The sequence below is a fragment of the Phyllostomus hastatus genome, unplaced genomic scaffold (genome assembly GCF_019186645.2).
Source record: "Phyllostomus hastatus isolate PE091 unplaced genomic scaffold, TTU_PhHast_1.1 phas_contig_80, whole genome shotgun sequence".
Taxonomy (NCBI): domain Eukaryota; kingdom Metazoa; phylum Chordata; class Mammalia; order Chiroptera; family Phyllostomidae; genus Phyllostomus; species Phyllostomus hastatus.
The window spans coordinates 27570082-27592673 of record NW_025333960.1 but is presented as its reverse complement, the minus strand read 5'-3'; the positions used below and the strand labels follow the sequence as shown (position 1 = coordinate 27592673).

Here is a 22592-nt window from a genome sequence, read left to right as displayed (position 1 = left end):
AAAACTTGGTGACTGGGGTATCACAGGTTTCGATGACTTCCTTGCCAGAGAGAGGGCAGCCAAGAGAAGGAATAAATTGAATTTATGAATGAGATCTGGACCAGTGCCACTGTAGGAAGCCTAATCGTTTTATGTTTTTCTGAAGCATGTTTATTCAGTAAATACAGGGTGGGGCAAAAGTAGGTTTACAGTTGTGAGTACACAACACACAGAGTTTGCTCTTGTATTATTATTTATTAATTATTGTATTATTTTCCACACAAACAACTGTAAACCTACTTTTACCCCACCCTGTATTTTGGCTATGTAAAAATGGTGTGACCTATGGTATCTGCAAGGATTCTAAGCACCAAAAAAAAATAAAATATGCCAAAATTTCATGGACTGATTTTCAACCAAGTGATTTGTAAGGTTTATAATGATCATTTTTCAGTTGGTTACTGTGGTAACTCCGTAAATATTTCCCATGTGCAACCTGTATCCCAGATCTGATAAAGATCTGATAAAATTGTTACGGGGCCCTACAACCCCACCTCCTATGGAAAGCCAAAACCCATTCCCATTTCTGTGAATCCCCGGGGTCTGCACCTTCCTGGCTTTTCCTGACGCATCAACACCACTCTGCATCACCGCTGTCCCACCAGATGTGAAATTGCCCATTGCTCACTGCTTGTATAAAATACTGAGCCATCATAGGTTTAGTCAAGTCCACTGAAATTGGAAAGTCACAGGAAAGAGTCATAACATTCCAATTTTCCCCAGCCTCTCCTTACTGGATTATATTGGGAGCATTAATTTTTATCTCCTCTCATTATGCAGAAAGGCATCAACAGCACAAAGTGGCTTTTATTTGTTGAAGAAGCCGGCTTTGTTTACAAGTAGCAAAGATTTATCTTCTCATTACACTTAGCCCTCAAAACATTCCCACTTTACAGATGAGTTAACTGAGGCTTTAAGAGGTTGAATACCAGCCCGGGGATACAAACAAATGAAATGGTAGAAAGAGAATTTAAATCCAGGTCTGGATAACTCTTCAAATGAACTCAGCCTTTGAAGGATTGGATAATGTTTATTCTCCCCAGTTTACTTTGCCACTTTAAAACTACTTAGTTTTTTCATCAAACCTTTATGTTTCAAAAGAATAAATGTTTCATTTATTCTTTTGGATCTTCCTGGAAAAGCCAGGACGTTGCAAACCCTGGGGATTCACAGAAATGGGAATGGGTTTTGGCTTTCCATACGAGGTGGGGTTGTAGAGCTCCATAACAATTTTATCAGATCTTTATCAGATCTGGGATATGGGGTTGCATGTGGAAAATATGTGCAACCCTAAAGACGTGTATGGAGAATGATAGAGTAAAAACCTCAATGATTTAGTATCATTTCAGAGAGAAAGAGTCAGGATAATTAAAATAGTTGAATAGTAGAAATGCAACTCTATTATATTTAAGTAATAAAACTTACGTGGGGACATAGGCCACTTGCTTGTCACACCTGCAAATTACACAAAGGTGTAGCTAATATTGATGATGATGGCAATAAGGATGAGGAAGACAGTGGTATTTATTTAGCACTGTTTTGAATGCTTTACACATATTATTTCTTTTAATCCTGAAAATTTAAAAAAAAGCTACCTCAGGCCTGTTATTTTCCCTACCTTTTAAATAAGGTTAAAAAGAACAAAGAGGCTGCCCCAAGGTCACTCAGTTTGGAAAAGCTGAAGCCAGGTGTCTCAAAGTGGCTGAGGCCCACACCCTTAACCAGCAGGTTGTCCTCCTTCAAGAACCGTGGCGTTGTCTATTGATTTCCCCACTAGGATGGGAGTAAGTGCCACGAGGAACAAGGAATGTATTCCTCTCCTTCCCACCAACACCTCTGGTGCTTAGAACAGGACCTGAAACATAGTAGGAACTCAGTAATTATTAAAGAATAAATGAATCAAAACAAAGTGCCTAAACTGGTAGAGAATATTTTAAAAACATTAAAAATAGTCATTCATTTGGTGTTAGAAATGTTTAACTACAAGAAATAGAGGATAGGAAAAACCTGGCTTGAAAATACTTGGCTTTTTTAAAATAAATCTCTATTGGTGGTGAACTGGAAGCTAATAGGAACCCAGCACCGGGCCGTGGCTGCTAAAAGACTAGTGTGATTTTAGAAAACCTTGAAAAATAGTGTATGTCATACCACCTACTACATTTTCTATATTGTGGCAATCTGACCTTCACATTTTTAGAAGGGACAATGATAGTATGGAGATACTCAAAGGAAATGGACAATATGTTAAGGGAAACAAAAAGTTTTTCAGAAAGAAGTGGGGATTTTCAACATGGGAAAGAGAAGGTGTGTGGCAACCACCTCCCAGTATTTGAAGAGCTGCTGTGACACAAAGATGAGAACTTGCTCTTTCTCTCCAGAGTCTTGGGTGGATTTTCAGCTCAGCATTAGGAGAAAAAAAATCTATCTAACTCAGCTGTCCAACAACTTTCTACAACAGAGTGGGTTTGCAAAATTAAGACCCATCTCATTATAACTTTTTAACTGACAATAATAATTACTTATGAAAAAACTATTAAAGGGATTTCTACATTATATAGAAAACCAGACCAAGTCAGTGGCCTCTAGCCTGGCTGTGTGTTAGAATCTGCTGGAAGACTGTGCAGCTATTGTTTTTTAAGGCCCCATCCCACTGAGTCACTATCTCTAGGAAGTTAGAGAAGCTATGTCAAGAATCTAAATTTTGTAATCCTCTCAGTGATCCCGTTGACTTGCCAAACTTAGAAATCACTGAACTAGATTACGTCAAAGTTCTCTTCTAGCTCTCTGATTCAGTGATGCTTAGAAAATTACAGAATATTTTCCTTAAGAAATAAACAAGAATTAACTATAATTTGTAAAGTAAATTTAGTCTAAATGTACATTGGTAGGTCTAAACTGCCAGCAGGCTACCTGATTTCTTAAATAGGTTAAAACTTTTCTTTTTAATTTGTTTGTTTGTTTTAGAGAGGAGAGGGGAGAGACAAAGAGAGGAAGAGAAATATCAATGTGTGGTTGCCTCCCACACGTCCCCCAGTTGGGGACCTGGCCCACAACCCAGGCATGTGCCCTAGACCAAGAATCGAACCGGTGGCCTTTGGGTTTTTAGGACAGCATTCAATCCACTGAGCCATACATACCAGCCAGGACAAAAACTTTTCTTTCCATCTAATGATAACTTTATGCATCATGGAAAGAAAAACTTTATCTGGCCTGTTTCCCATGTATTAAAGTTCCAAATCACTGAAATAAAAATAAATGAGACTTTACCGTACCTTAGGAAACCAGTATGATGAAAAATTTGTTTACACCAGGAGGTTTTAGGTCATCCTTCAATCATTCATCCCGGGAACCAAAGTACCTATGCGCATGGGCACACACACACACACGTGCACACACACACACAAATGTGACACATGGCAAATGTTGGGCAATTACTGAGATGGAACAAAGGAAACCTTCAGATCCCATCTCCTTTTTAACCTCATGTTTTTCTGTGCAGGAATCTAGGAACTCAAATCAAAGGCATCCAAATACTATTTTTAATCATGACATACTCAGCTTCGTTTCAATTTCTCTAATTCCTCACCTTGTAAATGCATCACTTTAGTCAAGGAGGTGCTAAGATGATAAGTAAAAAGAAGTATTTTTAAAATATTAACATATCCGAAGACAACATGCAAATTTTGGCTAAATTGTTTCCCTATGTGAAGAGCTTTTGAAAAGTAAGGCATGTTGCTATACAAAGGAACTCTAATTATGCAATAGAGGCATGTTCGTAGATTTTGCCTAATCTAAAATTAAACCTGTAAGGCTCGGCTGGAATTATTTAGAAAAGAATCATTGAAATCCACTTTAGCAGGTTAATTCTCCTAATTTTATTTTCCTAGTTCACAAGGTCTCTTTTTTCATGGTGTTTTCAAATTGAAGTTCGCATATACCTAACAATAGGATAATAGTCAGAGTTCTCAATATCCAATACATATCATTATTACCTGTCATTATTGTAATTGTCACTGTTATAATTGCACATTGTAAAAGGAATAGAAGCTTTTCTACAAGAATTTTTCACACTATTACTTTCTAGGAGTAGCTGAATAGTTGACATTGCATTTATATCGAAGTAAAATGTGTAATGGTTTTTCTCACTTGTTTTGTTCTTAAGAAATGTAAAGTAATCTTTATTAGGTCCCTTTACAGATCCAGAAAGGTTCATAGTTTTATGTAATGTCCAAATATATACTTTCTCATAACAAGGCTGAAAAGGTAGACAATAAATTAAAGTAATAATGTTCCAAGAACAAAATCATAAGATAACAATTAGGTAGTGAAGTCCATTTAATTAGCTTGCATTTATATCCGTAAACTCAGCAAGAATTTCTGTGAAAAATATTACTTTTCTTTTTTTAGTTATTTAATGAGATTTGGTGTGTTGAAATAAAGCCCTCTTTATACTGTCAATATCTAAAGACTGAATAATAATAATTTACCTTAGAGCTTACACAGAACTTTCCTTTTCACTTCATAGTAATTAACCCTAGAATCCAGTACATCTGGGTCTAAATTAGAAGTTATAGCAAAAGAAATATTAAAGATTAAATTTGTATTCAAAAAAGACCCTAGCCTGATAAAACAGAAGGCCTGTGTCCGAACATTTTCTGCCACTTGTTCGACGGTAGGAACCATCTCCCAGTCTGTCGGGCGGAGCTATTACACCTACCACATAGGGCTTTGTCGAGAGTCAACAGAGGAAATGGTGAGAAAAACACTCTAATGCATTTTGTTATTTTACGTGTTCTTTCTTCTGTACTATGCTACTTCTCACATGTATTATCCTATTTTTGGTTTCTATGTGATTCACCTTCACACAGTAGAGTTTTAAACTTCATTGAGAGTTAAATAGCGTCAATACTGGGTTGGGAAATTGTGTAGCAAGCTGTAGAACCAAAAATACTCTAAATGAAATACTATAACAAATTGAAAGAATAATGACATAAAACATGCAAAATGATTAGAATGTGTCTTCCCTCACTAAGAAGGCCCATACATAATGAACTTGAAGCAGTGCTCCTTCTCAGACAACACACAGCCAATAAGGGTAGTTGGGGTTTCCTTACTTCCGTGTAATTCCTCACCACAATCCCTGACGAGGCCTGGATGGTGCAGAGATTTATCTCAGTTTGTGGAGAGCTTCCATTGCTGCGATGCTAGCTAATCCTTTGAATCATGTCATTGTTGGCAGGGTAGAAGTCACCATTTGCCAGCTGTTCTGTGGCTTACATGTTGATAGTCTCAGTCCAGTTCTTAGGGGACAGATGGTAATGACTGGCTCTTTGGGCAGAGCAGACAGAGATTCTAGATTTTCTCTTCATCTGCAGAGATGGTCCATTTAGGTCAATGTTGAAAATCACCAGTGATTGGTCCAGGGAAGCTGCCTTTATCAATTAATAAAACAACCTTACAGACATATTTGAGTCATGCAGTTATGTCCCTTTGTCACTCCTATAGTGCATTTTAAAAACAGTATATGTATTTAAGTGGTAAAGATTTCATTATATTGCTTTAGCGACACCCGCACTGGAATGAGCCCTCTCCTCTCTGTCTAACCAGCAGATATTGGTCGCTCTGCCCATATCTGCATTCTGGCAGCACATCAATGTGTCATGTCACGACAGCCACAGAATCGTGACTTCCAGTTGAACAGTCTGTCTACAGGAGGTAACTGACAGCAACCTAAAAACATTTTTTTCTCATCTTGATTTCTCTTATACTCACAGAGTGATTGATTATCTGGGCTAACACTATAGTATTAAAAAATAATCGTATATTAGTTCTGTAAGCATGCATTTAGATTGCATGACACATCAATTTTATATGTATCTCTTCAACATAAAAAAGAGGTCCTTCCCGCCCTGAGTTTCCTTAACCCCTCTCAACAAACCACCCCAATCACTGAAAGCCTCAACATATGGAGCTCTTTGCTATTGAATTCTGTTCTTATTTCCCAGCTACTGGTCTGCAAGGGTACAAATTCAAAGTACTTTAAATGCAGAGAAGTTGAGTTTTTTGTTTGTGGCAAAATTAACATTGCATGCTGATACCACATTAGGCATTCTTCTGTAAGTGTGGTTCTTCCTATCAATGAGTCCCTATCTGGAGTTTCTTCAGAAGGCATTTTTCCTACTGAGGCATACACAATGCAGTCAATGGTACCAGAGTTTCATTAAAGGAATTCTCTCGTTCCCTTCCTTCACATGGAAATGCTGTTAACTGTATTAAGTTAATTCGCCCAACGTTAGGTTCTTAACCAACAAACAGTGCTTCTCCACAAGGGCATACTTTGCCAAGCGTCCTTGAATCTGAACGACGGCTGAATACAGCTGAATACGTAATAATAGACTCAGAGCCACACTGTAGGTTGTGATCATATTTAAGAGGAACCCTTTTGTATTTATTGACTTTTTCCTTCAATCATGCTTGTTCTGTTTCTTTCACCACCACCTTCAGCCTTTCAAGTAAATGAAAAGTTCAATTACATGTAAAGAGACAGTTAAATCAGCAGGCCCCTTGTAGGGGTCTGGGCCTCCCCTCCCTGCTCCAATCACAAGTGTGCTCAATCCATTGCTGTTCCTGAGGATGTACATCCATCAGGCCGAGTCTGCCGGCCAGGGTGCATCCTATAGCTTTTACTGCATATGAGATGGTGCAGGCCTGTTCTCAGGAACTGCCAGGCAGACTGGGAATCACAGTCACGGTTAATAGCAGTGAATTGCCAGTTCTTGATGGGTGGGTAGTCACTCCTTTCAGTGGTTGCCCCCTGGGGGAGAAGGTAGAAAAACAGAGGGAGGGAATTAGAGTGACTTTGCACAGTTGAGCAGGTTCATGCCGCTGGATCGGTGGCAAGCATTGGCAGGGCTCCACTCTGGGGAGGCTCAAAACAACCTCGCAGTCTCATTTTTACCAATCGGTGCTGCTGGGTCGCCCGTGGTGCCCGGGGATGGGGTGGTAGGCAGGGGTGGAGAGGGGAGGGGGAGCCGCGAAGGGGATGAAGGCAGAAGTCCCAGCTAAGTTAAGCAAACAAAAGGTCCTGATCATACTGGTTAACCCACCCCAGTTAGCCCTGGGCTACTAATTGCACCAAACTTGTATTTGAAGTTCCCTGGCTGATTAAAGAGTTGGCTCACAAACTCTCTGCATAACCTTAATTTTTTCAAGGTTCTTTGAGTGGAGAATGGCTTATAATAATGATTTTGACTAATACGATTTTTGACATGCAACTTTAATGCTTAACCTTAGTACAACTCCAGAGCATTTCATGTGTACTCAGCTGTAAAGAGTGATGATTTAAAGGGATAATATAAGAAAAAGGTCGTTCTAGAATGAACCTCTAACAAATTGCATAAAGGGAGCTTATTATTCCATGAGTATGGGGATATGCCACTCTTCTGATCATTTTTCTGCTTGGTTCAGAAAAAAATTTGTTGAGACATGAATGGGAGAAGAAACAGGAAAAAATGATATAGAAATCTGCAAGCAAGGAACATTCTTTTGATGGTTATGATTTCAATGCCACAGAAAAGGCTCTACAGTAATATGGTTATTCATCTGCTCTTTTGTTTTGGGTGAAGAATTCGTTCTAACAAGAAAATGCTGTTATTGGTCGGAGGACTGCCTCCTGGGCCAGACCGCCTTCCCAGCAATTTGGTTCAGTACTACGACGATGAAAAGAAGACGTGGAAAATACTCACAAGTGAGTGCCTGCCTTTGTTTATTTGCCTACCTGTTTATTGCACGTTAGAGCTGCCCTGAGTTATTTGAAAACATAGCCAATCAAATTAGACACTTTATTGATCTGTGACTCTGCGGAGGTCTGTTCAGATGGCATCAGGGATTTAGAGTCAGAGATTAGATCAACATTGCAAAGGTGGTCAAGCTGGTCGTGGAATAGGCCTAAATTAAAACTGGCCTAAAATCACCGGGAGTTTGTGTGCTGTGTGTGATGAGGTGGAGCAGGGGTGGGGGGGTGACCGAGATATTACAAAAGAAAATCTTTAGTTATTTTTTTGTTCATCGAGAAGTGAGAGGTTGGCTAATGGCATTGGTAAATTTTTACATCAAACTGGTTGTTCAGTTTATTGGCTCAGTAACTAACATTCCTTTTGCTTTTTAGACATGTTGCTCATTCATTTTTAGTCTTGGGAGCTTGGTTTTCAGAGAAACACTCCCTCTACTGCTCCACGGTTTGGATGGACAGATAGAGCTGTGGCCCATCCCCAGCTGCACTAAATTGTGCTTGCAAACTTCCACCCGAGATCTTCCTCCCTCCCTCCTTAAAGGGTGATTGTGTTTTACAGCAAACCTCTCGCCTTGGGCACTGAGATTTGGAACTTATTGTTATATTGGTTATGATTCCCAATCTGATTCAGTCATGGAATCAAAACTCATCGTTTCCTGAGTGCAGTGGGCTGTGTGCACCAGCCCCTCGTGGGCACAGTGGCTGCCCTGGTCAATAAAACTAAATTCTAACTGTCAAAATTGCCCAGAGCTGTATAAATAAAATAATAAATGAGCAATTTTGATCCATAAATCAAAGCCTTACACTTAAAACTGACAAAAGGGAAAGTTAGGCTTTCTTATTGCATGTGTCTTTTAAGTAGTTATATATTTTATCAATTTTTTAAAAATCATTTCCTTTCCTTGTACTGAAAGCCCTTTGAAATAGTAGAAACATGACAACAGTTTGCCCATAAGAGCAGAAGAGGAGCAAAGACATACAAGGTGGTGCTTGAAATAATACTTTTTGGGGCTGGCTCACCCCCACTAAACCTGCCATAGCATTGTCCAGAAACTGCCATGAGAAAGCTCCCTGGACACCTGTCTGCTACGGCTGTAGTAAACCAGTGGTGAAGTAGTAGCAGCGAGATTAAGGAGAACAAAAAAAGGAAAATACCTGAGAGATGCCTTAAAATCATTTTAATCTCTTTTTGACAAAAAGAGTGACTTAAATATCTGAATGCATGACCAAGCTGTGTTGTAAAGATTCATCAGAAGCAAAAGCTAAAGTAAAACTAAAGAATTCATTTTTTAACACTTGATCAGTAGTAGAAAAAGCCTATATACAATGAAACATGAACACAGGGAGAAGGAGAGAGGAAGGATGAAAGATTTCCAAAGAGAGGTAGAGAAAGAGAGGCTAAGGGACCAGATAACAGTAGACCCAAGCAATAAATGATGTTCATTTAGAAATCTGTCTGTTTTTCCAAATTCGTGAGGCCAGGCCCAATGTGCTATTTGTTTGAAGCCCTTCATTAAAGGCAAAAAGATTAATTACAGTAGTATGAACGATACTTAAGAAAAGTCTTATATTCATTTTGACCCATGTTCTGAGATGGGGTAATCATCCAGCTTATTGCACAAACTGGGACACTTTAGAGTATGACATGGGGACCTGTTAATTACACTGGGACAACAGTTATAGACTGGCACATATGGTCACTCTACTCAAATGCTTTACAATACTTGATAGAACTTTTTGCTTAGAGAGATGTAGTAAACAAGCATGAACTTGAATCAGTCACATCTGGATTCAAACCCATGTCTATGACCTTAAGCAAGTCACACAAGTCCTGAGTCATGGGTACTTTACTGATTCATCACAATCTGAGTATTATAAAAACAAAATTGTGTTTATAAATCATCTAGCACCTAGTATGAACTTAATAAATTGTAGGTACTGTCACTGTCATTGTAACACCACTACCAATAGCAGTGCAAGGGCTGCACAGACCTTTCTTTACACCTTAGGCTTCAAACAATGGACGTGCTCCACAAACGGGGGAGAAAAATTACACCACAGCAGACACGATACTTGGACCCCCTGCTCTAGAGCAAGGAGTCTATTTTCCATTGTTTTTATACGTTGGATGTAATAGTCTACCAAGAAGTTGAGGTAAATGAGTGTCTGTTGACTCCATTCACTACATTTGAAATGGAAAGAAATAAACACATAATGTACAGAAAATTTCGTATAATGTGAACATATTTAAAGGTCTTGAACTTTTTTTTATATTCAAGCAGAATCAGAGTTTTGAAATAAATGTCTACGCTACTCATGCTCTTTATTTCATGGAGACTTGTACTTTAAAAAATAGAGTTTACTACCCACTGAACTACTCCATGACCCTGAATGCAGGCACAGTTTCCAGGTTTGCTGGAGAAGTACACATGGTTTATTGGGGTGATTTCTATGGCTGGTCTGAATTTTTAGGTTAAAGCATGCTATTTCGGTACATTGACTAAATAATGTAAGATTTCCACATTATTTGGACCATCTAATCATAATAAAAAAATGTTTCTCACTGGAATAAGAAAATATCCAAATTCTCCCCAAATGCAACGCCACATTAGGGATTGCAGAGCTTCCAGCTGCTGTTCTTTTGACCCAGAACAGCTGCTGAGCTAATTGGCAGGGAGGTGAGGATGACAACCCATGCCAGGAGGCAGCTCCTGGTCTGGGGTCTGCTTATTTACTGAATGGCCATCTCCATACAGACTAACAAATAGGCTAACAAGCAAAACCCAAAAACCTGATGTTAGCTGGAGTCTGTGAATCTCAGAATCCTTTGCCTACTTGGCCTGAGCAAGTATTTCACAGCTTGTCACACAGACACGCTCCTTTTAAAAAGAGGCAGGAACACAAACACTCCCCTGCAGAAGCCATACTCTCCACACACATTATAGAATTAAAAGGAAGGTCACTCACAATTTTTCTTAGATCTTATCCTATTGTGTTACTTATATTTTAGAAAAATGGGGGGAGAGGGGCAAAGGGGGAAAAACTGGGACAACTGTAATAGAATAAACAATAAATAAATAAATAAGACAGATCAAAAGGGAATAATTCTATTAGATATTAAAATATCTACAAATAAAATATGTATTCTTTAGAAACACTACAGTAATAAACATTTAAATGATAATAAATTGACTGAAGTGGAGATAAATGAACATGTAGTTCCATGTAACTACAAGCAAAATTCAAAATAGAAAGCAAAATGCAAAATAGAAAGCAAAATTCAACAGTCAGCCAACCAGTGGTTTGATCTACCCAAACAACAAAAGGAACAATTATTCTCACCAAAAAGACTCTTTTGGTAACACGCTGGCACAGACTGCATTTTTGTCCTCCTCTTTGGAAAAATCACTTACTATAACATTATAAAATTAATCTTAAGAATAGTGACAGAACTCCCCAGTCTCTTTCAGAAAAAAATATTGAAAAATTACATGTAAAAATGACTATAAAGCCCTTTTGTAAGTGTGAAATGTTAAGTAATAACAATAAAATTGGCATTGTTGTTCTCTTGACTGTTAATAATAAAAGGGAAGTTAAAATGCACTTTCATTCATTTTTGTTTTACAGTACTGCTTTTGTTGCATTTCTCACTCCTGCATGCAGTCTCCCGTTTCATTCTTAACTTATTAGAAAGCAGTACAGGAGACATGAATACTAAAATGGCCAACGCAAAAAACATGCCTCCTGCACATTGCAGGCCCTACATTCCTAATGCAGAGATCAAACAAAATTTCCCTGGCTTCTGTGTCCTTTTTGTTGCATATTTCCTACATATCAAAGTTCTTCTGAAGTCCAAGTGTGGGAAGACTCGGACATACCTCCCTAAGACAGCACTGAGGAGTTGTCATTTCTAGTTGCAGAACCCACTGACCAAGTACTGGTGGGTACAGAACTGACCCTCTGTTCCCAGGGCCTGACATCTTCTGTCCTACATTTTCGGATAATGACTACTTATTAGGTGTTTCTTACTGCTTTCTGTGAGGAACGACAGTGAAAGGCTTCCAACATACATCTTTATCCTCCCACATGCCAATGATGACTTCCCACTGATAATATATGAATGAAAATTGGAAGAACTAAGTTAGAAAGGCTTTTGGCCACTGTAAGTTCCCTTTGTTAGAGGTCGGGGGAATGCCTCTTTTTCCCTCTTCCTTCCCTGTGCTTTGCAACTCTGTCTTCTACTTCATAGTGCAAGGATTTGCGGACTTGTATTTTTAAGTCATAGAAAATAAAAGAAGCCATTGTGCAGAGGTTTCCTGGGTTGTGCCCTCTGGTCATGGAGGATAGTTAACTCGATCACCTCCATTTAGGAAGGATTCTGGAGCTGGGGGTCTTGGATTGTTTTAGGAGAGTCACAAAGATCAGAGGCTGGTACACTCTTCATACCTTTTTAAAAAATATTTAAAAATATACTTTCCACAAGTTTTGAAGGAATAATACAGAGAAAGAAAATCTTATATAAGACATGAACTTCAGCTCTGAAAGATTGTAGGTTTGATCATATCTAATGTCTGAGCGATGGAGAATGGTTTAATTGTTGCTTTTTTTGGAGAATAATAAGCCTGCATACTGATACACTGATGCATTCCATTGGACTCCTTCCCTTGGACCTTCTGTTTCTTGATTTCAGTTCATTTTTTTCTTTGAGGATGTGTTAGGGGAAAAGCCAAGTTAATCAAAAGCAAATAATCATTTCTTATTATTTCTTTAAAAGAAAAGAAAATGTAAGTTCAAATGAGGTTTTTATACCCGTGGGTTTCCTTGTTCGTACTATCTTTATTAGCAAGAACCAAAACCCACAAATTATTTCATTTAATTTCATTTCTAAGCAGGTACATAGAGTCCATAAATAGTGCATTTCTCATTGCAGAAGAACCTCAGAAAACAATGAGGTACTTCCAGAATGATTCTGAAAATGCCTGGGCAGAATTTAGACTTACTTATGGACCTCATTCCTTCATGTAGCAAGCCATTATTGAACACCCACTCTGTGCCGGGTGTCCGAATGTGCATAAAAGCATCTCTCCTCTTAAGAACCTAAAGAGTTGATTGTAATATAGTGTGCTAAGGAAATAGGGAAAGTTCATATTATAGGAGTACATATATAAAGTGGGCCTTGTTCTACATGTGAGAGGTTAGAGAAGCTTTCCTATAAGTGACCATCTGTAAAACTGAAACAAAAGTGGGTAGAAATTATCAAGGCAAAGAGGTAGATGAGAAAGTACTTTAGTAACAAACAGAGTCTGGTACTGAGAATGCCAAAAGGCAAGAGAGAATTGGAGCTTACAGAAATTGAAGTGAAATTGTACATCAATAGGAGAGTCAGAGATTGGGAAGTATGTGGTGGGGCTGGAGAGTTAACCAAGAATCATATTATATGGGACTATTTCAAAGAATTGTTAAGATAGGTCCAAGAATTAAAAATTGAGAGTAGGGATTGCCCCTCTAATTTTTGTTTCCAGTATTAGTGAAAACCCGGTAACCTAAAAATATTTTTACAATAGCATGTAGTTGCTCTCTCTTAGCTTGAAACTTTTTTTATTTTAGTTTGTGAAGGAATTGTTTCCATAACTTGGGAGAAAAGAAAAAGAGAATTGTGTTTGGATTTTTAAAATATGTTAGCATCTAATTTTACCTTCCATGAGCTCAATTCTAATTTGAGATACATGGCTACACATTGCTATATATCTTGAATTATTTGCTACTGTGTATTCATGCACCAGTGCATTAGTGGATTTTTTCATAGATTTTTTAAAAAAAATATGTGTGGTGGTCACTCCAAATACTGTATTTTAAATAAGTTGGTGCCCAGAAAAACCAGTTGACTTTATTTCTGATTTATATCCCCCTTGAATATAACAATTGTCTTTTCTCCAGGAAATAACACATGTACAAATAATTTTGATGCCTCCTTTACACACAAGCAGTGGTATTTACTACTGAATCTGGCATAAAGGAAGTATGAGGCATATGGGTTGCTTAAATTTGCTCCATGTCATTTCTGGGCAAATTGCAGACTGAGGCTGTCAAACCATTGAACGTAAGGACTGAAAGATTATGTGATCCTCTTGCCCAACCCTCTCACTTTGCACATTCATTTCATTCATTCAACAAATATAATTGATATCTTCTAGATAGCAGGTATTGTTCTAAATATAAAAGATGCAATGCTGAGTCAACGCAAATATCATCATTCCTTCATTAAGCTCAGAGTTCAGTGGGGGGTCCAGTATTAATAAATAATCCCAGATAAAGAGGAAGTGGGGGCTGGGATGGGGCGGGAAAGGTGGGGAATAGGGACATCTGCAATAGTGTAAACAGTAAAAATAAAGAATAAATACATCAATAAACCCAGATAGCAATATATAATAACAAAATGTGATAGCGCTCTGAAGCAAGGGCATAAGATGTATAAGACCTTGTAATGAAGGAACCTGATCTAGCTTAGGAGTCATAGGGAATATCACCAATGAAGTGGCATTTAAGTCACTTAACTTAAAGTTAGGAAGGAGTTACCCAGCTGCCCAGGTAAAGATGTGAAAGAAGATTGCTCCAGGTTAGTTGAAGATAAGTGCTCAGATCCTGCAGAAAGAAGGTGACTAAACTCAGAGTGAGGGGAGAAAGATGTGACATGTGGCTAAAGACTTTAGTAGAAACCAGACCATGTGGGCACTTCTATGTTAGGTTCTCAATTTGGGCTTTTAAGTGAGTGAAAGGTGGTATCATACACAGAGGCACATGGTGATTTGGTGGCAGAATAGGGAACAGAGCACTAGTCTCTGTATTTCCATCAAATGGTGCTGCTTCACGCACCACACCAGTCTGTCTCACTAACACATGCCGTTAGCCGAGAGTCCAAGCAGATGAATGGGGTTGTACCTGTACTGACCCGTTTCACCCATGAAAATACAAATGGATCCAGCATAGTACCACATTCATAGCATAGAACTAGCACAGATTAGTTGAATGAATATCTGGTCAAGTATGTAATCTTGGTGGTATATCACTCGATGTAAGTGATAAAGTTTGAAGCAGTGTCAAAAATGAAACAACACACACACACACACTTACATACCCAGAACAACAACTTTCCAGACAGATAACCCTACATTAAAATACAGCCCCAGACCTTCATTGACTGTAAGACTTTGGGCAGTCTGCTGTCTCTGATCCTTCTCATCTGCAAAGTGAGTATGATTCTTCTTAGTTTATTGTGAAATTTAAATAAAGTAATACAAATAAAGCTGTGGGTTTAGTATCTGGAATATAGTTGTTCCTCACTAAATTTTATTCTAATATGGTCTATTTTGCATTTTTTATAACCAAGCAGAGCAAACCAAAACACTGAATCTTATCTTTTGCTTTTCTCATCTAGAGTTTGAGAAGTAAGACATAGTCTTTGATTCCGAACAAAATTTCTATTTCTGGCATGAAGTTTTTGTGTATCAGTCAGGACGGGCTAGGTTATACTATGGTAACAAACAACTCCAACATCTCAGGGGCTCAAACCAACAAAAAAAATTATTGCTCACTTATGCTATATGTGCAGCACAGTTGTCAGAGGGCATCTGTCTGTCAGAGTCATTTAGGGACCCAGGCATGTGGGGCTCCATCCTGACGTGTATCTCTATCATCAGCACAGTAGGGGGAAGACAGTCCTGCAGCATCTGGACACTAGATATTCCATGTCCTGTCCACACCATGCTCAAAATACACTCACTCCTCCAAAGGGGACAGCATCCCAAATCATTAAGCTCAGTGTCAGTCTCCAGGTGAGAGACCATTATCCCAGTATCAGGTTCTTCTGATCTGGAAACAAACTAAAGCACAATTATTGGGTCCCCTCAACACAAAATGCACAGTGATAGATGAACGGCAGGATCAGTAAAATAAACACTTTAATTTGGAAAGAGCATAGCAATTGAGCAAGCCCACCTAATAGACATTGTGAAGAGTGACATCCAAGTTTGCATTCCTTAATGGGGGCCTCCCTAATTCTGCTCATTGTCCCTGGTTCTCCATGGTCCCCGCCTCCACCTTGTAGGAGATTTTTCTTTTCCCCTATCTTCCTTGGCCATATCTTAAGTGAACCTGACAATATGTTCTTCTTGGGAGTAGAAGATTATTTCCTAAGTCCATTTCAAATCTGTAGACACTTAGGAGACAATAGATCTTTTAAGTCTCTAATTGTCACAGCTTTTTTTAGTCCAGGCTGGTGGGTCTATGGGCAGTTAATCCTCCTGAAAACTTAGCTGCCTTCTTATGTTTTTACCCACTCTATGGCCAGTGTTTGTGTCCACAGTTTTTTTCTAATGTACTTCTTAGATTGCTTTTCCCTTTGCTTTCTTGTCCCTGTTTTTCTCTCCCCTCCTCTAATACTCTCTCTCTAGTCATAGCTCTACCAGGCTTTGATGGAACAGCTCCCTTTTACTCATTTCCCTGGGTTGGAAGAGGTTACTGGGCATCTCACCCTTCACGGAAACTTTCTTCCAAGACACCTTGATGCAGTGAATTTACTCTGAAAGCCATATCTCTAATTTTGTCTTTGTCAGTAAACCAACTTTTCATGAACCTTTTTGCTCAAAATTCTTCTCATTTTGTGTATGATACATAAAACCAAAATCTTTAACCCCATGAGACCAAAAATCATTGCTTCTTTCAATGCTGCACACTGCTTGATTTTTGGACACCATTTTCTTTCAATCCTGCTCATCAAAGAGCCAATTTTTTGCGGGATCTCTCTTTTTTTGCAGATCTGGCCAAGTGCAGCCAACAGCAAATAGTACACTATCAATGTTCTGTTTTCCAACCTCTTCCCCTGGAGGTAAATGCTCATTAAATAACTGATTAGCCATCCAAGTAAGAGCAAATCACAGTTTACCAAACAGCTTCCCATGCCATAATGTGCATTTCCGTCTTTCCACCCTACAAAATCAACTTCCTTGTCATCAGCCACTGGGGGCTCTTGGTACCAACGCCTGCATCAGTCAGATTAGGCTAGGCTGGATTAGGTCATCATAACAACAATCGCCAAATCTTAGTGGCCAATGTAAGTACAGATTTATCTCTTTTAATGTCATACGTCTATGGTAGGTCAGTGGGGGGTCTCTGTTCCACATCTTGTAATTCCAGGACTCGGGCTCATGGAAGCTCCAGGATTTGGCATGTCATCGTTTCCATGGCAGGGAAGAGGACAATTTCACACTGACTCTTTGCGTGTCTACCCTGAATTAACATGTTTCATTGTCAAAAACAAATCACTTGGCCACACCTAACCTCATAGTGCATAATAGAGAAATGCAATCTTCCCAAATTCTCAGGAGGATCATCAAAATATTGGTTTAATAGCCCTAATCATTACAACAGTGCACCCTTATGTTCAACAAATACTTGCTTCACTCTTCTTGTCACATGGAGAATATTCTCGCTTCTCCGATGAGCATTCATTAGACAGAAGACATAGCTGCTCCGTGCATCGTTCTACATTTTCAGTGTGACTCTCTTGTGAGGACTGATCTTTAGTCAGAGAAGATTAGATGCCTCTTACCTTATAGGAAAAGTTTAAAATTGCATTTCAAAAATTATTATAATGCATTTTAAGTGGAATATTTTAAAGTTTGGCTCCCCTCAAATAGTTTAAATATGCCTGTTACTATATATAATGCTACTATTTTTATTGTTTATTATCCATAAACTATTATACATCTATAATACAGTTGTGCAAATATGTAAATTATATAGATACACATAACTCTCATAGAACAGAAAGGATTTTATCATTTAAACTCACCTCATTGAAAAGGAATTAAAATGACTTTCAAAGTTACAGCAAAAAAGATATAATTGGGGTAAGTAATTATTATATTCAAATATCTTTATCATAATAAAGGAGTAATTAAAGCAACGTGCAAATAAGCACACTGTTTTTTTTTCAGGTCCATGGATGGCTCTGTGGTAGAGTTAGAAACCAAATCTGTTTTTTCATGGCTACCTGGCCAGTTAAAAATTTTGGTTTTGTGTATCACAGGAATGACTACTACTCTTTGACTACACCTTTATATTTATTAATTATATTGGTCTTTATAGAGCAAACAGTTGGGCTTCAGAGAAGACGCCTTAAGAGCCTAGCCACATTTAACTGTCCTTGATGATAGTTTTGTGAAAGGCAAGTGCTGATCAGACACTTTCTTATCTCCCCATCTAGGTGTCTGTGCAAACTAATGCTCCTTCCAGGGAGTGCTAATTATTAATCCTACTGACATGCTTTCTTTGGTCATTAAGTCTTAATTTCCGTACAAAAATATAAGATTGAATTCCAGTTATTTAGCTAGAACAATAATCATTGTGAGTTTCAAAGACTGAAATCTTCTCACATTTTTATGTTGAGAACGCAAAGCACTTTCAGAAAACCCTACTGCTAAGGCAATGATGTATCACTTTCACTTTCATTATATGTTTTTAATCAGAGCGTGACTTCACACTAGACAAAGCGATGCTTTATGCATGGTCTCACTTGTTTTTGCTAAAATCTTTTGACATGATTAATTTTACTTTAATGCTTTTGTCTTGTTGTAATGGTAAGGATGATGGGTATAAACCAGGCAAAAATACATGCTTTTCTATTATAATGCCTCTGAGCATTAAAAATATCTTAGATGAAAAGGGAAAAAAATCACAGGAGACTGGTCCAACTGGAATTAAATTTCTTGCTACCTGAACACAGAGTACATGAGATTTTTAAAAAAATGATTCAGTCATTGTTTTCAGTTTTATTTTTGGTATTTTTATAGCAATTTATTCATCTGTATGATTAGATCTGAAGAGGAGGAGAGACTATAGCTCTCGGATTTCTTGGTCTCATTTGTCGCTTTGTAGCACTTACCTCCTGCGCGGTATTAAGGGACCAAAATATTAACCAATTCAGTTTGAGGTGTATTTCGACCAGATCAAGGGAAAGCCAGCCCTACTTCTCCCTGGTGATGCCTGGCATCAGATATGGGTTAGTTTTCAGCTGTTCTACTTTTCAGTCTACAGGAATTAAATACAATATCCTTTGTCCAAATTACAGAAAAGTAGTGATGGGGAGGACTTTAAAAAGAAAACAATAGACCACTCAACAAGTGAGGCCTGCCTTGTGAGCAGCTGTCCAGGTATCAGTTTTATCATATTCACTTTTTCTTTAAATAAATGATGGAGCTGCTTGCCCACATTACAAGAGTAGGAGACCTTCCTTTTTTCTACCCAACTTGTCTGCTTCTTTTACTTGCCCCCTATGTAAATCCTATTACAATAAAAATGTCATCTAATGCTGCCCAGTGGAACTTTATGCAATGATGGGAATGTTCTGTATCTGCACAGTCCAGTGGGGCAACCACTAGCCATATGCGATTATTGAGTACTTCAAATGTGGCTAGTAGGAGGGAAACCAAATTTCTCATTTTATTTCATTTTAATAAGTTTACATTTGAATAACACCCAGTGACAAGTGGCTTCTGATTTAACAGCACAGCTACACGGCACAAAGCTCTGTGGTGTGTTCACATTCACTCAGGAGAGCTGTCTGCCACCCTACCCCCACTGGCCCAAACCTAGTCCCCCACAAGCGAGGAAGAAAACAGATGTCCTCATGAAATAACTAAATTGAAAGAACACCCAACGAACTGAACGTAAGGCCTCTCCTACGCACTAGAGTTTCATCTCTTGCTCTCTCATTCTCTCCTTCCACAAATCCCCACTTTTTCATCTAGTTTACCTGGCATATTCAGTTCCCGAGGCTACCATAACAAAGTACTAAAAACCTGGCAACTGAAAACAACAAAAATTTATTCTCTCACAGTTCTGGAAGCCTGATGTTCAAAATCAAAGTGTCAGCAGAGCCATGTGCCCTCCCAAGACCCTAAGGGAGAAATGCTTCCTTTCACCTTCCTAGTTTGTATTGGCTCCCAGCAGTATTCCTTGGCTTGTAGCTTCATCACTCCGGTCTCTGACTTGTCTTCACACAGCCTTCTTCCCTGTGTCTCTCCTCTGCGTCTGTGTTTCTAAATCTTCCTCCCATTCCTCTTACCACGACATCTGCTTCAGAGCCTATCCTAATCCAATTTGATTACATCTGCAAAGACCCTATTTCCAAATAAATTCACATTCACAGGTCCTGGGGGTTAGGATTTAAACATATGTTTTGGGGGACACAATTCAGCTCACTACACCTAGCAAATGACCCACATAAGGAAGAAACAGCAAAACAAACAGCTGTGAGGCACACATTCTAGGAACTTCACTTGCATTTATTTAATTCTTATAGCAATAACTCTATGGTATTAGGAGCTATGGTTATTTCTACTTCAGATGAAGAAATGGAGGCAGAGAGACATTAAGTAATTTGCTGAAGGTCACACAGATGGTAAATGACAGAGCCAAAATGTATACCCAAATGAAACACCAGGGCCTGCCCTTCTATGTTTCTCATTACTGTAGTAATAACAGAGTGTGGATTGTGAACAGAGTTAAAAGGAAAGCAGGATTAGATGGGGCTACTTCAGCTTTTTATGCAGAATAAAATATTCTCTACCCAAATAGAACATATTAGTATCCTAGTATGCATGTTTCTATGTTGAACCTCCACTGTCCCCTTTGTTATCAATGGAAGACTAAAGGATGAGCACTATATTGGGTTATTTCTAGGTGAAAATTATTTTAGAATGGGATGATCTTTCTTCTAGGGGACTTGCAAACCCTGCCACTGGTTTCTGTGTGTACCTCCTCACTTGCAAAAAATCACAATTGCAAAATCTGTGGGCCACGACATGATTTTTTTAAAGAGGGAAAAGCTGTGTGTTGATGATCTCTTGGTTGCCTGTTGTATCTGGTGTTAATGATTCCAAGGTAGTCCTCGGTCTGTAGTATCTGGGGAAACCTCACACCTCTGTTTCCTATTCATTCATAAGTGTATTTGAAGTATTTCATTATCATAATCATTAACTTTACCAAATATCAGTAGCTGCTTGTGCATGAACATTTCCTAGGATTAAATTATTTCCCCCAAAAACCCAAGTCATTGATTACCTGAGCGATAATGAAAAGACGTGTGTGCAAATGAATTAAGAAGCCCATGGTTAATTGCTTTCAATCTCGTTATTAAATTTGCAAGGTTTGATATCCTGTATTGTGTTTCTCACAAATACATGTAAATAGGTTTTTAGATCTCATTCAGAAAATAATCCAGGATGGTTCTCACAATTCACAAGTACATGTATCTCTAATGTCCGGGTCATTTGCCAATCTCAGCATTGGAGTTTCCTCTTTCATGCCTTACCCCAGCTCCAGCCTGGAGTTCAAAGCTTGCGCACACATGGATTCCAGATGAAACCCGAAGGTGGTGCTACCAAGCACTTTCCCAAGACAGATTAACCTTCCCTGACCTTTGGAAAATGTTTATTTTCCATACTGGTTTTTTTTTCAAAGAAGAAAACAGAAAAATAAAATACATATCTCCTTAAGAAGCAGTTTTTGTTTCTTTAACCAAATAAAGCTTAATCATTTACAAACCAGATAGTCAATGCCTGATTCTGTCACGCTGTGAGGGAAGTCAAGGATGAGAGTTCAGTTCCTTTTATAGCTCAGCTAGCTCCGTACAGAGAATCCTTTTTCCAAGCCACACACGAGCTTCACCGCAACCAGATCCATATAAGCATAAGTGACTCTTAGTAATGGAAGCCCATTGAAAGAGAAGATGGAACAGTACAAAGCCATTAACGCTACTGGAAAATGATAGGATGTTTATTTTTCCTAGAAGTAGGTCAGTAACATCATCCTCGTGCACGTGGCTTCCTTAAGCGGAACCGGTGGGGGTGGGGAGAGCACAGCGCGGTACTCCGAGGTCTTTTGAGTTTCCCTTGTTTGCAGTGTGTCATTGTCGCTTGACAGAGTGCAAACACATGAATATAAACAGATTTCCCAGAACAAGTAAATAAACAGAGTAGGAAAAGACTTATTTTGAGAAAAATGTATGAGTAGTACTTGCCTTTCTAGGAGTCGCAACTTTTTTCATAAAGGGCCAGACAGTAAACATGTCGGGCTTTGTGGCCGGGAAGTCTCAGCACGAAGACTCAGCTCCACCCATACGGCGTGAAAGCAGCCACAGACAATGGAAATGAATAACACAGGTTTTACTCTTAAAAAACTTTTAAAAACTTTATTTATTGAAAAGAAACGGAGGGCTGGATTGGACCTGCAGGCCGTGCAGGCCGTAGTTTTCCACCCCTTGTGCTGTAATCTAAGAGCATATTTATTTTATTCACAAACCACACTGCTTGGTCGTGAAATAATATTTATTTCAGTAATCATAACCAACATTGACTACACTGACTAAACCCTTTACAGGTGGTATAGCTCATTTAATCTTCACAGCAATCCACTGATACCAGTTCTACCACGACCCCCATTTCATAGAAGAGGAACCAAGGCATAAAGAGGTAAAATAACTTGTCCAACACCATGAGGCAGAAGCAAAGCCACGATTCAAACTCAGGTGGTCTTACTCAGTCCAGAGGTCACACTCTTAAATTACAAGCTATACTAACTCTCGGGGAATGTTTTGTGACCTATCCCCTTTAACACCAGACATACTCTGTTCTGAACAGAAATGAGACGCTTCCTCTGCCCACAACATGGGGCAGACATCAGATCTACCTCATTGATTAAC

At 38.7% G+C, this 22592-nt stretch overlaps 1 protein-coding gene across 1 annotated transcript in view; it reads left to right on the top strand.

The window, feature by feature from the left end:
- The window catches only part of KLHL14 (kelch like family member 14), a 92511-nt gene that overhangs the window by 19365 nt on the left and 50554 nt on the right, over positions 1–22592 (top strand). The window contains exon 2 of the mRNA XM_045850464.1: positions 7665–7786. Within this exon, the coding sequence (XP_045706420.1) occupies positions 7665–7786 (122 nt within the window). The remainder of the gene's footprint in view (positions 1–7664; positions 7787–22592) is intronic.